Source organism: Podarcis muralis, chromosome 5 (genome assembly GCF_964188315.1).
Source record: "Podarcis muralis chromosome 5, rPodMur119.hap1.1, whole genome shotgun sequence".
NCBI classification, from domain to species: domain Eukaryota; kingdom Metazoa; phylum Chordata; class Lepidosauria; order Squamata; family Lacertidae; genus Podarcis; species Podarcis muralis.
Window position 1 is genome coordinate 49,831,666 of NC_135659.1, and position 16,272 is coordinate 49,847,937.

A 16,272-nucleotide genomic window follows, 5' to 3' on the forward strand; every position below is an offset into this window, starting at 1 on the left:
TGCCACAGAGACTCGGGACTTGGCTGCTGCCTTGCATGCTTGGGTAATCACTTGGCCTGGTTAGCGTTGTGCCTTGCATGTGGGGCTGCCCTTGATAACAGTTGGAGATTCAATAGATCACAAGTGGTTCAAAGGGTTATTTATTTTATCTTTGTTTTCAGTGATGATGAATTTATGCATTGTAATGGTTCTAGGGGTTGCTCGTGCGTAAGTTGCTACCACTCCTGGCTAGGTTGCCTGGTTGAACCCTCTCTGTCTGGACAGCCTCAAGTTTCGTGGCTGTCTCAGTCGCTGGCAGAATCCGTCAGTGGGCGTCTCTTGAACCTTTTCCAGCATAAAAGCTGTTTGACGCCAAGTCTCCTCCTACTCTCCCTGCACGGAAGTCTCCTGCGCAGGGAGGGTGTGGGCAGCGGAGTACCCGTACTCTCTCCGCTGGTCTCCAGTGAAGAGTCCTGGAGCCTCCCCTCCGATTCCCCCATCTGCCCCCCTTCTCCACTGGTGTTACGCTGATTTTCTTCCCCCGTAGATGGGCTGCCTCTCTCCTTGCTAGGACCCTCTCCAGCATCCCTCTGGAGCCCTCCCTCCGCCTCTAGCTCCGATGGCAGTTCCCTGACATGCATCCTTGCTTTTTGATTGGTTTGTTGATTTTAGCCATATTTTTCTCTCTCTCTGCACCACCTGGATAGTTTTTTCCTTAATCAGCTGGTTTATGAAATTTCTAAATAAATAAATAGCTGCATTTGACCACAGAAACCATATCGCAACGATCCTGATATATTGACCTAAATTCAAGGTGCTGGTTTTTCCTTAAATGACTTGCATCTAGGATACAAGGCATGGCCCAGTGTACCTTGCTGGCAGCTGCCGCCATTTTCATTGGTGGGGAAATATTTCACGTTCACCTGCAAGCATGTTTCCTGAGCCAAACAGCTATTATACAACTGCTGTCTCCAGGGGCAGGACGAAGCTAGGCCATAGAGCATTTTTCTATTTGCTGTAATCAGATAAAATACGGTAAAATAAGGAAGCAGTTCAGTACTAGTGTATCTCAGCTAGCAATAATTGGTGTTTGTGCAGCCATGTGATTGCACAAAATTGGAAACATGCAAGCAGGACGCAGACATCATTTTAGCACGCAGGGCACATTAATGTTTCCGTAAACAACGACCCTTATCTGTACAAGCCCCAGTGGGAGGAATTGGAAGAGTGTCTTCCTTGCAAAATCTGAAAAGGCTTTGGTGCTTATACTTTTAACCACAAATAAAAGTTGAGAAAGAATGGTTTGGAACTGACCTAGAAAGACCGCAGAACATCTGGCCAAATACCCAGATTTTATGAATAATGCCTTTCCATTGTTAAAAAAAAAAAATCTCTGAGGAAAGTGGTTGGGGACCATCACTTTTCTGCTTCTGATTTTAGATCAATCCTATGACACACCCACCCCAACTGCAGGCATCCACTGTATTGGCACCAGTGAGGTATTGTTACGGGTTGGTCTAAATGTCCTCACAGGATCCCTTCCAAACTAGTGACTCTGGCTGTAAAAGATCCAAGATTAACAGTATAAGGAACTGGTTTTGCAAGATCTTTGCCTGCGGCTTGTCTGCTACATTTGTGTATGGGCCAGAAAGATGGGAAGATGACTCACCCCTTTGTCCTTTTCCTGGCCAGGGTGTGTGTGTGAGAGAGAGTGTGTGCGTGCATACAAAATCTGCAGCTCTGGAGTTAGATCAAGTTGATCCTGAGGACTGAACGGCAGAGGGCTGAGCTGCTCTCTGTAGGAAATTGTGATGGCGCTGGCAGGAATTTGATGGCAAACAGTGAATTTAGGGTCACCTGTTGGGGTCTCGCTTGCTGTGAACTTATCATCATCTTGTTTAATTGTAAATCAGTGCAAATGCTACAAAACTCTCTAGTTCCTAAGGAAAAGTCTCTAGTTCCTAAGGAAACAGAGCCTGAGTGCACACAGCACCCCTGGTCTTCTCAGCCTCAGAGAATTGGGGTCGGGGGGGCATAACAGTATATTGTTACATGCACCCCCACTTTCCCCCAATTTCAGGGGGCACAGTACTTACAGTACAGTACAGTACAGTACTTACACACAGGTTTGGTTTCCTTCAGATGAAAAGATCACTGGAGATTTATGGGGTGGTGTTTTGTAATATTTATTTACAAAAATGTGACATTAAGCTTAGATGGTAGCAAACACTCCAGCAGCACAATCCACAGTCCCAAATCAGAACTGCAGAGAGAGAGAGCTTTGAAAACCAGGGCTCAAATCTAGCCCTCTTGCCTCTTTCTCAGACCTCTTCAAAACTGCAGTCTTTGTTTCTCTCACAGACACTGATCTTGCTTACATCATCCTTAGCTGGGAGTGGGGGTGCAGAGGGAGAGAAAGCTGTACGCTTTTTGCCAAGATAGCTCTCACCTTCCGGAAGAATCTCCAGCTGCTTCTTTGTCATTTTGGGTCGTTTACCTGTAATTTTCCTTACAAAAACAAAAAAAAGAACTTGACAACTTTGCCACTGACTATTAAAGAACTTTCAAGCAGCGCTTCCAACTCCATTAACCCTCTCCTGTCCGCTCATGTGACCTGCTCTCCCAGCAGCAAAAAAATCAAAACCACGAGGACAGGAGAAACAAAAACTCATGTAGCAAAACCGACAGTTACTCTCACTATCTCCCTGGCAACTCTGCTGCCACCCATCAATTGCAGTAGCACTCGCTGCTTTAATTTCACCATATTGGCCGTGCAAGCAAGGCACCACCCAGCCAGCATGTGGCTATGGCCAGAAGGTGAGGATGATGTCAGAGAATTCATCCAACGCCCCACCACCACACAAGACATAGGCAGGCTGTTGGGAACAGTCCGTGTGCCTGGTCATGGGCAGGAGGATTTGTATGTAGAACCCGTAGTTGACCCAGGAGAAAGGTTGGAGTCCTGCTGTAGTAGCAAGGAATCTGCACAGACTTAGCTTAGGCTACTGCACACAACACTTTTGCACTGGGTGTCTGTGCAAAGGTAGTAAGGGAGAGGGATGGTGTGGTGCCACATTGCAAGGGCAAAGCAAACAGCTTTGAAATATGGCTGGTAAATCCAGGAGCAGGTAAATCCAGGTTGGCCCCTGCCAAGGGTGTGGAATATTCAAGGGCAGTCAAACCAAAAATTCAATGTTTGCTAGATAGGCACATGATAGGAGCTGAAGCTCTCAGAGTTTTCCTGTAAGTTTGCTAGAGAGAACTCTGTGAAACACTCCCACTTTGCCCTGACAGGCATAGCCATTTAATGTTCTTACCCGTGTGGGCACACTCCTCTTTTCTCCCCCCCCCCTTTTCACTCTTACTTCTTCATCTCATCCCCAAGCCCGAAATGTGAGAACAACTGTTAAGTATGAACTACAGCTCCAACGCCACCTTAAGCTAAAGCATGTCTTTGAAGCAGGCCCAAGAGGGGTTGGGCGCACAAAAGTTGTGCCTCTTTCCACTCTGGCTCAGAGTGGCTAAGAGCCTATCAGCGTGCTCCTTGGGCCACTTCTCTGCTGCCCTGGGTGGCCAGCATCTCCTTGCCAAGGACAGAAGGGACGTGTGTGTGTGTGCTGATACAGCTCCTTGCTAAGGGCACAAGAGAGCCTAGGTAACTCAGTGGGGACAAGCAATGGAATAGGAAATAAGAGGTGGGATTGAGTCCCAGGTCTGGGAGATGCACTTAAATTTTGGCTTTTCTGACAGCAACCGTAATTTGGGAGGGGAAAGGAACTAGAACTTAGGACCCCTGTTCCAAAGAGCAACGCCTTAACACACAGCTGCAGAAGTCACACCAATGAATTATTTGTAGGTCCCTAGGAGCCTTAGCATTTGCAAGTTCCCTTCTATAAGATCAGAAGAAGTGCCTGCTGTATCAGGTCAATGGACCCACTAGTCCAGCATCATCATCTTCTCATAAGGGCCAACCAGACGCCTTTGGGAAATCTGCAAGAAGTCCCTGAGCACAAGAGCACTCTGACCCCCCACAGTTTCTGGCAACTGATATTCAGAAGAATTACTGCCTCTGGGAGTCACAGCATAGCCATCAGGGCTAGCAGCCAGGGTTGACCAGGCTAGTTGAGGCAACTGTGGCAGGTAGCAGGATCCACGGGGCAGCAGATCCAGCCACCAAGGAATGCATTGCCCGCTGCTGCTCCTGCCATAGTGGCAACAACGACTGCAGCACATTCCTTGGAAGCTGGGTCTGCCTTTTCCTCAGCAGCCCTCCAGTGCTGCCTCTACAATGGCCTCTTGGGGAATAGGAGGCACTGCTTGTTCTCCTCCCACTTCTAGGGAGGAAATGGTGGGGGCTGCCCTCTGGGTTCTGCACTCAACTGGTGTGATTCAGAGTGGACCCATTCCCCCCCCCTCTCAGCCTTTGATTCCCACCTCAACCATCAGGTAAGGCTGATTTGATACCCCTGCCTTGTTCCTGAGGTAGATCTTCACTCATCCCACATTCCCTGGTGGAGGAGGTGCCATTTTGTGGTTTGCCTCAGGTGCCAAAATGTCTTGGGCCACCCAGCTAGCAGCCTTATCCTCCGTGGATCTGTCCAGTCCTCTTTCAAAGCCATCCAGGTTGGTAGCAATCACTGCCTCTTGCGTGAAGAAATATATACTATCAAGATGCCAAATCAACACAAACAGTGATTGCACATAGGCTGGTGTTTCTGGTGGCTACCTGTCTCACAAATGTGCAACCCCTATTCCTTAGATGCTCATCAAAACCAAAGTCTGAAAAACTTGCTGAAAATAGTGCTGAAAATCAACATCAGTGCTGAAATTTAAAAAAGAAAGCACCAAAATACCAGTAAAATACTGAGTGAAACATGGTGGTGGCTAGTTTAAACAGTTGTGTTTTTGAAGGAATCATGTTTCCACCAATAAGTTTTATGTATTGCTATGCCGCCAGCAATCTCATACTATTTCAGTCTTTTTCTCTCTTTTTTTGAACTAAGAATTCTGCATTCTTGTGATATTTTGACCTGAGTTCCCCCTTCAGAGTGGTGTTTTATTACGGGTATATTCTGTAGGATGTTCTCAACACAATAGCTTTCTCCCCTTTCAAAAGCTGAAACAGACAACAACAATCAAAATTTCATATTTCATGCTAGTAGAACAGAAAAGGAGTGTAGTAAGTTGAATGGGACGTGCGCATCTTTGGAGCCTGAATTTGAGATTTTAATTTACTTTGCGTATTGTATTTTATTTAAGGCATTAATGGATCCCCATCCCTGCAAGCTGCCTCCAGGGAATGTATGATTCAGATGCCTTCTCTGTGCTCCCCCACCCCTCCTCCCCAGGTCGTGAGCATTTTGCAGCAAGGGACATTTTGAAAAGTAAAACAAAAACAAAAATCAAGAGACAGCTGGCAACTCTCAGCATGTTTGTCCACAGTGGTAGATGCTGCACCGTAAAGGTGCTACGGTGGAATGTTCTTTGTTGCTAGGGCTTCTTTTTCTTCGCCCCTTTAAATCAAATGAGCTCCTTGAATCCTTTGCTAGAGGAAAGGTCAGGCACACAGAGTGTTGCTAATGCTCTAATGAAGAGCTGGGGAGGGGGGGGCGGCGGCAGTGAGACATCAAAGGAGCCTTTGCCAGTACTGGAGGGTCTGTGTGTGCGGAGCAATGCATAGCTGCAACGGCAACACAAACCCCAGCCAGCCCGAAGGCTTTGCTTTCTCGGCTGCTAAGTGGATTTGTCTCGATCCTATTTGCTGGGGAAATGTGGCTGAGCAGATCTCAGCTTTACCCTGGCGTTTAGGAGAGCTGCCTGTGAGTGCTGCTGGAATTTATTTATTTCATTGAAACAGCTTTGCTGAGTTTAATTACTACCCAGCATGGTGTAGACCACAATCTGGGGCAGGATGGCAGGGGTGGCAAAGGCTGCTCTTGCCCTGGTCACGACATCCACACACAAGGGCTTATATAGCTTAACAAAACCTTAACGGGATTTGCTTTCCTAGCTGTTCTCACTGGAGGGGAGGGTTAACAAAGCGAAAGAAGGAGCGGGAGATTCGAGATTTTTTAAAGCGTGGATCGTGAACCCACTGCTCCTGGACTGTTGGTTCACAAAAATGTTGCCATAGAAGAGCGTCTTCCACCACTCCTTTCCAGTATAAGAAGTGCAATGGGAGATAATTTCAGGTTGCCCATTCCAACACATCACCTTGAAGCAGTAGTGCTGGAGTAATGCACATGCTCTTGAATAAATCCTATAGAAGTTCTGTTCTCTTTGTCAGTTATCACAGATGACACCAGATCTTGGTAAGAGTTTTCGAGCAAAAACCAATAAGCCTCTGAATATGCTGTAAGAGTCCAATCGGGAGCAATATTTTGGCAAAGCAAATTACATAGGCAGCCGATAGACTTTTCAATCTGCATGCAAAAGGTACTGGGTTCAACAATGCCTGGCACAGCCAGCTGAAATGATAAGTTCAGCTGGAGATGAAAAGGCCCCATGTCTGAGATCTTAGAGATCTGCTGCAAGTCTCAATAGACAATGCTGGGTTCGATGAGTCAATTGTCTGGCTCAGTATAAGGCAGCTATCTGCATATTCCTATATGGAATGTTGGCAGGATTTTCAGTCCTTGGGGCACAAGAGGCAAAGTGTGTCTGAAATATTGCAGTAGCACAACCTTCCCATTTCTCGGATGAAAATAGCAATGTCCTAAGGAAAAACAGTACATTCTGGGATAAAATCAGAGGCTTCTGTAAATCTGGGACTGTCCCTGGAAAATAGGGACACTTGGAGGGTCTGCCTTCCCTCTCTGGTGTCAGAGATTATGCTGTCTTGCAAGATACAGGTTTACCTTCCTCCTCAGGATTAAAAGCTGTATGGGGCAAGTTGCTGGGGGAGAAATTAGAATCAAACCAAGCTTTTTACTTCTGTTTCAGCCAGTTTTATGGGAAAAAATCCTAAAACTGGTCCACAGCTGGTATTACATGCTCATGACCCCAGTGTTGGGAAACTGCCAGGGAGATATTGCCTTTTGGAGCAACCTTCACCTTGTTCTCTGCACAAGATACACATTTCATATGAAATTTACAGGGTTTGATGTTCAAACCCTCAACCACCTCTAGCATCTTGGCCAGTGCCTTCCAAGAGAGGTGACCAAACCTTCGATGCGCTTCATGAATGCAACCTGCATGAAGAACTTTGTTAGTTTGTGCAACACAACAAGAATCAGCATTAGATACAACAGCAGTGTCCTCATAAGTTATATGGAACAAACCATCCATAAACTTTGCATGCAAATAGTCCTCTTTGCCTTTACTGATGACACAGACGCTCCTCTTGAAGGAAATCTGAAAACCACGTCCAGTAAGCTGCGGGACGCTCAACAAATTGCTTGCAGCGCCTGGAACATATAGTACACCGCTGATGGTTGTGTGCAAACTTGCAAGTTTCACAGTCCCTTCTCCTGCAATTTGCAACGTCCTTCCATCAGCCAGGTGGATCTCACCTTCCTGAGGCTTGAAGGAGATAAAGAGGTGCCGATCCTTCGAGATGTGGCGGGTACAGCCTGAATCAACAACAAAACTGCCTTTGGCTGTTGGAGCAGCCTTCACAGCAAGCAAACCCTTGTTTTCCACTGGCTTGGGCTTTTGCAGCTTGCCCCCCTGCTTCTGGTCAGCAGACGTGCCTTTAGCCTTTGATGAAGCTGTGCCAGCTAACATAGCCTTGTCTTCCACTGGCGTGGGCTTTTGCAGCTTGCCCCCCCGCTTCTGGTCAGCAGACGTGCCTTTAGCCTTTGGTGAAGCAGTGCCAGCTAACAAAGCCTTGTTTTCCACTGGCGTGGGCTCTTCACCCTCCCTCTGCTTCTGGCCATCTGCAGACGCCTGTTTACCTTTGCCTTTCCGGCCTCTGCAAAGGCGATGACCTTGGTTCTCACGAGAAACAGAGCTCTCAGCTGCCGACTCCTTGGCTCCCCCTGGAGGCTGGAATGCTGCCTGGGATGACGTGACGGTCAGCTCCCCCTGCAGCTTGCAACCGGTGCCCTCAGCATCCCTGCACTCACTCGCATTCTGGGAAACAGCTTGGACCTCCGATGCAGTCAAACTCTGGGCTGGGATGACTGGCTTGTGAGCTTTCATCAAAGCATACCACATTCCACGTGCAGTGGTGTTGCCAGCCAGCGTCTTAATTTCCTCAAGAGATACGGATAAGACTATTACGTCTATCGCCTTCGAATCATCGGCTTTCCATCTCTCTGTCAGAGGAACTGGGGGGGCCTCACTCACGGTATGCCACACCCTAAACTGACGCAGCAAACTCTCACACCATTTTGCCCAGGTTTCATAATTCTGCCCATGTAACTTAGGGCATTCAGCATTTCCAGAAGCTTGGAAAAACTCCATTTCCAGCCTTCTGCTTTAGCCGTGAGTCTTTTTTAACTTCAGAGACTCCTTATCTTGGCAGCCATTAATCACGAACTCTCTGGCTCGGCTCCCAGGCCAATTAAGCCTTCCGGAGTTCAAAGGCTCCGTCCGAGGTAAAACAGAAAAGCCTCCCTTTCTTTCGCTTTTCCCACGTACCTCTCAAACGCAGTCTGTTGCAGCTTTACTCTCCTGTAGGTGCTGTGAATCTGGGCCCATAACCTTGTTGTTAGGAAACTGCCAGGGAGATATTGTCCATCATGGCCCCAAGCCGGCTGCCGGACATCCATCGATCTCCCGTAGCCAGGCAGATCCAGCAGTTAGCGACACGAAGCCTCAGAAACGGATTGCCACATTCCAGGCTTGTGCACACTGTTTATCAGCAGAAACCACAGCCAGAAAGCTTGCACCGCAGAAGAGCATAATTTACAGACTTTATTTAGCGTTGAACAGAACAAAGGGAAAACATGACCGTTCTGAGTCAGTGACTCCGACCGACTGAAATCGAAAGGAAACAGCAAACATAAACATCCTGTCACTAGGACATGCGCAGACTCTGTGACTCTCAAAGCCTGCTTCCGTTTAAGGTGGAACGGAAATATCCCAACACCCAGCTCATCTACAGAAATAAAACAAAACCATCAGTGGAGTGTAATGGAAAAATTGTCAGGAAAGAGGCACTTATTGGCACATTTGGTGGAAGTACCCAGTGTTAGCAAGGTTTTGGGACGTAGTCATTAAATAGATAAGCATTCTTACCAAAAATAAAATTGAGAGGGATCCTTGTCCGTGCCTTCTCCTGATGACTACCAGGGATATTCTGAAATCCTCTCAGAAGGATTGATATTATTTATGCTGCTTGCTACGTGAGAAGATGTGACTAGTCTTACTATAGGTGTTAGGTATAAAAAACCTCTCATTATTGCAGTATCTGAAAAGCTGACGCACCAGTTGACCATATTGCAAGGAACATCAAATCTTTTTATACTTATTGTATTATAACGTATTTCCTACACTTTTTTTTACCCCTCTCACTTTTTTCTCACTCACCCCCCCCCTTTTGTCAGTCTATCTTCTTATAAATGGAATTCTTCTAATTAAATATAAATGACAAAATGTTTTTTTTGCGGTGTGGCAAGATTTCATTTTTATATGAACAGAGCAGACCAAAGCAATCATATTCCTATTCAATATAACTTTATTTGGGGGGGGAATGTAAATTTTTTGTTTTATTAAAGATTAGCCCTTATGTATACCTGCCATGCAGCCACTATGTTAAGACTGTGGTTAACATGTTTCATGCTATTTATATGTTATTGTTTACTATAGCGTTAATAATTTTAAAAATAAATTGCCAGATGGCCATGCCACTAGCAACATTTGTTGTAAAAGTCTTGAGAGCAAGTTTCAACTCTTCTGTGGACGGATTATTAACAAACCAGCACCACTAGTCTGAAGCATATTGATCTGACTCTAGTTCCCTACACAACCAGGGGTGCTGGTTAGAGATGAGAATTACAGATAGTTCTAGTTCATATATTCACACCTCAACCCATAATCCTCTTAGTGTGACAAAATCAGGTGAGACAAGAAGACCAATCTAATGTTGCTGTTTAATTTGAATCTCTGGATTTAACATGGTAGCTTTAGGCAGCTCACTCTCTGGTTCTGTATATGCTCCCATTTGCTCAGCTTACAGTATGCTCCCACCACTGGTTTGGGAACCAGTGTACACATAACTATTCTGTTGCGTCTTATGAAATACTGTGGTTTTCCCCAAGCCAGCTTCCAGCCAACCTAGCTGCATTTTAGGCCGGTAATGTGTATATAGCCTCCCTCAGCCTCTGCTTCCTGTGGGAGACCCAGACTCAAGTCGTGTGTTTTTATAACCTCTTAAATTTGTGCCCACAGTAGATTCTCTGTTTCAGATTTTTAAATTCCCCAAACCTCAATCATCTGCTACCTCCACAGTTTCTTTCAGCCTCCTAGCCATTTGAGGAATGTCTCAATTCCTTATATAAAACCAGAATATCTGATTATCAGGAGGGTGTAGAACAGCAGAGTATTTGGCACATAGGGGTGTTCAGATCTTTAGCCATATTAATACAGTAGACAAACATAGATTAATTACAGCATCAGGAAATCAAATCACGGAAACATATATCATAAACATAACAGAAAATAAGTTGTTTCTAAAATGTTCTCTGCCCAGTTGAGGGCAGCTACATAATTGCTTGAGTTGGAAGAGTCCATTCTCCAAAGCCAAGTTCCATGGCAAATGTGCATTATCCCAAGTAAAAAAATGAGGAACAGGAACGTTTTCCTCAAGCAAGCATCAGAAAGGAGGCTTAACCAATCTGAATTTGAAATCTGAGCCACACAGGCACAAAGGCATAAAGGATTTTAGCACAGAAAATCCTTCAGGATTGAGCAAAAGGATCTTCTTGGTTCCCACCCCCACTCGCTGGACAGTAGCCAAGCAATATCTTATAAGACTACATAAGGCTGGGCTTGTGAAAAGTCTGTCAGAGCAATGGAAAGCATGAATGTTATTATGCATCTCTGCCAGGGCAAGATTCTCCTGCACGGTAACAAGCTGGTTCACATTTGGGTTGGAAATTCCAGGAAGCGTAGAACCTGATGCCAATCTGGGCAGCCTGTCGAGTAATTTGGGAAATTCCTCACAGGAGCACAGGACACTTAAAAGATTCGTAATGCAGCCTGCATCAAAATGGTGGGCACCGAGTTTCCATGCAAAGTGTTAGGCCATGCAAAGGTTATGGCAACACTTCACCTTCTGTGGTGCCACCAACCTGAGGGCAGTGCGACAGGATTTGACTTTCTTGACTAAGTCATGTTAAGTTTCTAGTGCCGTCTTCAGCTAGGGGTTGGCTAATTTGCTGCTACTGAGATGAGCTGTTGGAAGGAGTTCTGCTAAGTCAGTAAGTTTAGCTGAAGTGTTAAAGACTCCTATATAGAAGTCCAGGCAGGCTCTACATTCACTACTGGTAGCACCTTGAGTTATTGTTTGTCATACCAGAAGCTGAAGGGCAGTGACACGTATTGGAGCAACTCTGTTCATATCCACCAGAGGGAAGCATCATGCACATCTTTTTGCTGGCTCAAAAGCATAACAAACCTGTACCTTGGCATACCACCACATGAACAATAAGAGTGATTTATGCTACAAAGAGAAAAAAGTGTACATGGAGAAGACAATGCAGCTTCAATTTATTACACATTGAATCGTTTTGTACAAACGCTCTAGTACGGATATGCTGGTTCAAGGGAAGTTTGCATATCTGCCTTTTAATTTAAGCTGAGAAAAGATGTGACATCCAAGATTGGCAGTGGCTACCATTTTATTAGCAAAGAGCTAAGCTGTTGGGGGAGGAAGGGGGTCCTTTGTTGGTCCCCAATATGGTTCCAAGCCTTCCCCACATCACATTGCAGATATACCCTTCATCCTCCCCCATAGGCATTTAGGGAGCTATAATAACCCAGATTTTCTGAGGCTGGAGCCAGTGCACTCCCCAGCCCCTAACCACATTCGTCTTTGATTTGATTCTCTCTTTGTCTGCCTGCTCTTAATTGCAGCTCTGTTTCCTGTAGTTCTGCTGCCTCCCACCCTCTCCCAACAGTCTTGTTTGATGGGCCCTTGGGTCAGAAGTCTTTCCCCACTGCCTCATTAGTGATGCATAGCCCAGCCCATTTCACATCCCAGCAGCCTCGTTAACGAGCTGCAGCACCACACCATCAAATCCTGCTCGCTAATTATTATCATCAGCCGTTCATGTTGCAGATGTGGTAGAGCCAGTGGTTGCTGAGTAAACTTTCTCAAGATCAGCTCTTTTTTTTTTTTTAAGGAACAGGTGCCAGCAACCTAATGAGAGTAGCATACAGGCTACATTCAGAGGGCTGGAAGAAATTTGACAAATTTGTGCCAAGGCCCATCTGAAGAGACCCCATAGAAAGAAAGAGTTTCCTATCTCAAAAGTGGTGTTGTTCTCAATAACCATCCACATTAGTTGTCAGACTACAAGCTTTGGGCTGGAATCTTGAACAGGGAGGAAGTCCCATTGAAATTAGTGGGGCTTATTTCTGTGTTTAATATTATGTTCTTGAACACACGGTATGCCAAGTCCACCGAGCAAATAGATAATCTCACAAAAAGAGATGAATTTTATGTCTCCAGGACCATTTCTCTTCTCTGATCAAATGCTTACCACAATATCTGGTGTGTTATTTCTAGAGTTGTGGATTCAGGCCGCATGTTGGGGAGGAGAGGATTCCCGCACTGCAGGGCGTTGGCTTAGATGACCCTCATGGCCCCTTCCATCTCTATGATTCTATGAGAGGTTCTATGGAGAGCCAGTGTGGTGTAGTGGTTAAGAGCGGTAGACTTGTAATCTGGTGAACCGGGTTCGCATCTCCGCTCCTCCATATGCAGCTGCTGGGTGACCTTGGGCTAGTCACACTTCTCTGGAGTCTCTCAGCCCCACTCACCTCACAGAGTGTTTGTTGTGGGGGAGGAAGGGAAAGAAGATTGTCAGCCGCTTTGAGACTCCTTAGGGTAGTGATAAAGCGGGATATCAAATCCAAACTCCTCCTCTTCTTCTTCACACACCTTGCAAGGCAGGATAGGATGAGAGCTACAACTTGTGACTTGTTCAAGATGACAGAGGTTGCCAAGGAAAAAGCTGATCTTCAACGCTTTAAAGCAGGAGTGGCCAGCTGGCAGTGCAGGGACTAGATCCAGCTTGCTAAGCAACTGTATCTGGCCCCTAGCAGCCTCAGCAAATTTTAATCAAGCTTGCGATAAATATTTCACCCATCGTTTTGCTTGTAAGGAAAATGCATATGTTTACGATGTTGTGAGATACAGATGTTTCTCATTTCACTTTTACATCTCTTTGGGTTTTGTATATAATATTATCCTCATCGTGCCTGTGCATCTGGGCTCCATAACGCCATAAAAGTTGGGTTTTCCCCCTGCTAGCTGGCATGACTTTTATTATAGAACCGCTAGCACTAGCAAAGGGTCATGTTGTGCAGCAAAGTAGGATTCCCAGTCCTGGGCCACTGGATGGAATGACAGCACTCCACCCCCAGGACACAGGAGGTGGCTGTGCCTGCTTTAGATCAAGAATGACATTTTGGTCATTACACAAATAGCCAGGTGTATGTGTGTGAGAGAGAAATAGTGTGTGCAAAAGAGAGAACAAGATGTAGTACTACATTATAGATTAATACCAAGAAGTAACAACTGTAAAAAGAACTGTTACAGTTCACAGAGGCCATTGCTCTCAGAGCAAAACAGTTTTTAAAAGTCTGTGTTGATGGAATTTAAAGCCACTTTAGTTTATTCTATAGATCCAATTACCTGAGGCCGTATGAGAAGATTCTGGTTGTCTGTCTGTCAATGTATCTACCACCCGTCTTTTACATACAGTGGTACCTCGGGTTACATATGCTTCAGGTTACATACGCTTCAGTTTACAGACTCCGCTAACCCAGAAATAGTACCTCGGGTTAAGAACTTTGCTTCAGGATGAGAACAGAAATCGTGTTCTGGTGGCGCGGCGGCAGCAGGAGGCCCCATTAGCTAAAGTGGTGCTTCAGGTTAAGAATAATTTCAGGTTAAGAACGGACCTCCGGAATGAATTAAGTACTTAACCTGAGGTATCACTGTATTTGCATCCTAAAACCTTGCAAGGTCTGTTTAGAAGTTCCCAGGGAAGACCAAAGAAGTGCCATATGTTCCACTCCAGGGACAAACTTGGATGTTTCCCCATATCGTTGTCTCTAGACTTTGTCGCGTCTGTGGGTCCCAGGAGAAGAGACTTCCGTCTGCTATTTCATTTGGCTGTTCCCATGATTACAACAGGGCAACTGGATGGAGGAGCCAACTGCTGCTCCGGCAAGATAGAAACTACTAAAAGGATATCTAGAGTCTTGTAAGGCCAAAACAAATGACACGTATTTAGATTAACTAGCTCATATGTGTGGAAATCCCCCAAAGGCTATATCACAAACTGATCAATGACTAAAAGAGTAGTAGGTATCTGCTCTTTACAACAGCATCTACCAATAAAATATTGATTGGTAAGCAAAATACATCAATCGGTTGGCAGAATTTCTAGTCTGTAGGTTTGTGCACATAATCTTGAAAACATAATGGTAGCTATATGTGCTGGATATTCCTAAACCAAACAGAAAGCCATAAAAAGAATGCAATCAGCTTTCAGTTTCTAAGGCCATTTCCTGATTTTGAGAGGTAGGACTTGGTTTGTTTTCTTGTTTGTGTTTCCTTCAGGTTTGATGTTTCCCAAAGGGAAATACTACAGGAGTGCAAAATATGCACTCCTTGTATATTAGCACGCACTACTAAGTACATCAACACAAGAAGTGTGTGCACTAGGGCAGCTTTTCAGGTGATAATAGGAGTGAAAAAGTTAGGATGTAGGTACTCCAATCACCCTTGACGTATGAGAATTAATGACATAATCTACCCCCCTACCCCCTGGCTGACTTTTGCTGAGCCACTGTCACACCTGAAACCTGAGTGCTCATGACTGCCACACCAGAAGGCAGAGGGTCAGGACATGTAGCAGCCTCACAACCTACTGGGTTTTACGTGTGTGTATATATTGGGTTGGATTGGCACTTTGCTTCTCACTACTTGAAGGGCTCCAACTGGCAGAATGGGAGAGGAGGCAAATTTTCATCAATCCCCCCTTCCCCTGCAGCCGTCTATGCCCCCTAACAATCTGCTCTGCTGGGCTGGGGGGGCATTCCAAAACAAGATTGGGGGCTGCAGGAGGAAGGGGAATTGCTTTCCTCACCACTACCTTTCCACCAGCATATGTATCCTGAGTACGGTATATTTACAGTGGTGCCTCGCAAGACGAAATTAATCCGTTCCGCGAGTCTCTTCATCTTGCGGTTTTTTCGTCTTGCGAAGCACGGCTATTAGTGGCTTAGCGGCTATTAACGGCTTAGCAGCTTTAAGAAAAAGGAAACAAACTCGCAAGAACTCGCAAGACGTTTCGTCTTGCGAAGCAAGTCCATAGGGAAATTCGTCTTGCGGAACGACTCAAAAAATGGAAAACCCTTTCGTCTAGCGAGTTTTTCGTCTTGCGAGGCATTCGTCTTGTGAGGTACCACTGTATACTCAAGCAATGCCAGCTGTAGCAAACTCATGATCCAACCCACTGTCTGATAGCACTTTTCCCAATATGTATGTGTGCAAATTAAACTGGAACTCTATAAAACTGGCCCATGGCAGGCGTCAGCAATGAGCAAGGTGCCTCCCAAACCTGAAATAAACTAGCCAGATGCTGTTTGGCCAAGATGGACTCTGCATTCTAGAGGTTTCTCCAGGAAAATGTCAGCGGGGAGCTGTGGAAGCAAAACCTGTGTGCAATATGGAGACAAGAATGGAGAGTTGAGAATGTGAGTGAAGACAGAAGTTACCTGTCTTGAATTTTTACCTGTATATAAAAGCTATCTCCTTTTCTCCTGTCTTTCTTCTGCAGAAACTCAGAGCCCAGAGGAGTGTGGCCAACAGATAAAATTGATCCTAGAATCTCCACGTCTCCCTCAATGGCACAGACTCCTCCTGCAACACCTGACCAGGCATTTCTGTAAACTGTGCCAGAATGGCAGCAAGAATCACTTCACACCCAGGATGCTTGGAGAGGCCTTTAGTGACGTGCTTTTTAAACCATCCCCATCAAGGTGAAACTGCTGGACTATTTACCAGAAGCATCTTCATTTGCTCCTCCTCATCCCTCACGTGACTAATCTGGAACTCAATTTTAAAACTAAGATGTTAAAAATAAGATTTGGTTCCTGCCCACTAGCAAG

The 16,272-nt window shown here is 45.6% G+C and overlaps 1 protein-coding gene across 2 annotated transcripts in view; it reads left to right on the plus strand.

The window, feature by feature from the left end:
* The window catches only part of PIK3R3 (phosphoinositide-3-kinase regulatory subunit 3), a 244,736-nt gene that overhangs the window by 74,471 nt on the left and 153,993 nt on the right, over positions 1 to 16,272 (plus strand). For both annotated transcript variants that reach the window (XM_077928772.1, XM_028733605.2), the window contains exon 6: positions 15,942 to 16,143. In XM_077928772.1, coding sequence (XP_077784898.1) covers positions 15,942 to 16,143 — 202 coding nt within the window. The remainder of the gene's footprint in view (positions 1 to 15,941; positions 16,144 to 16,272) is intronic.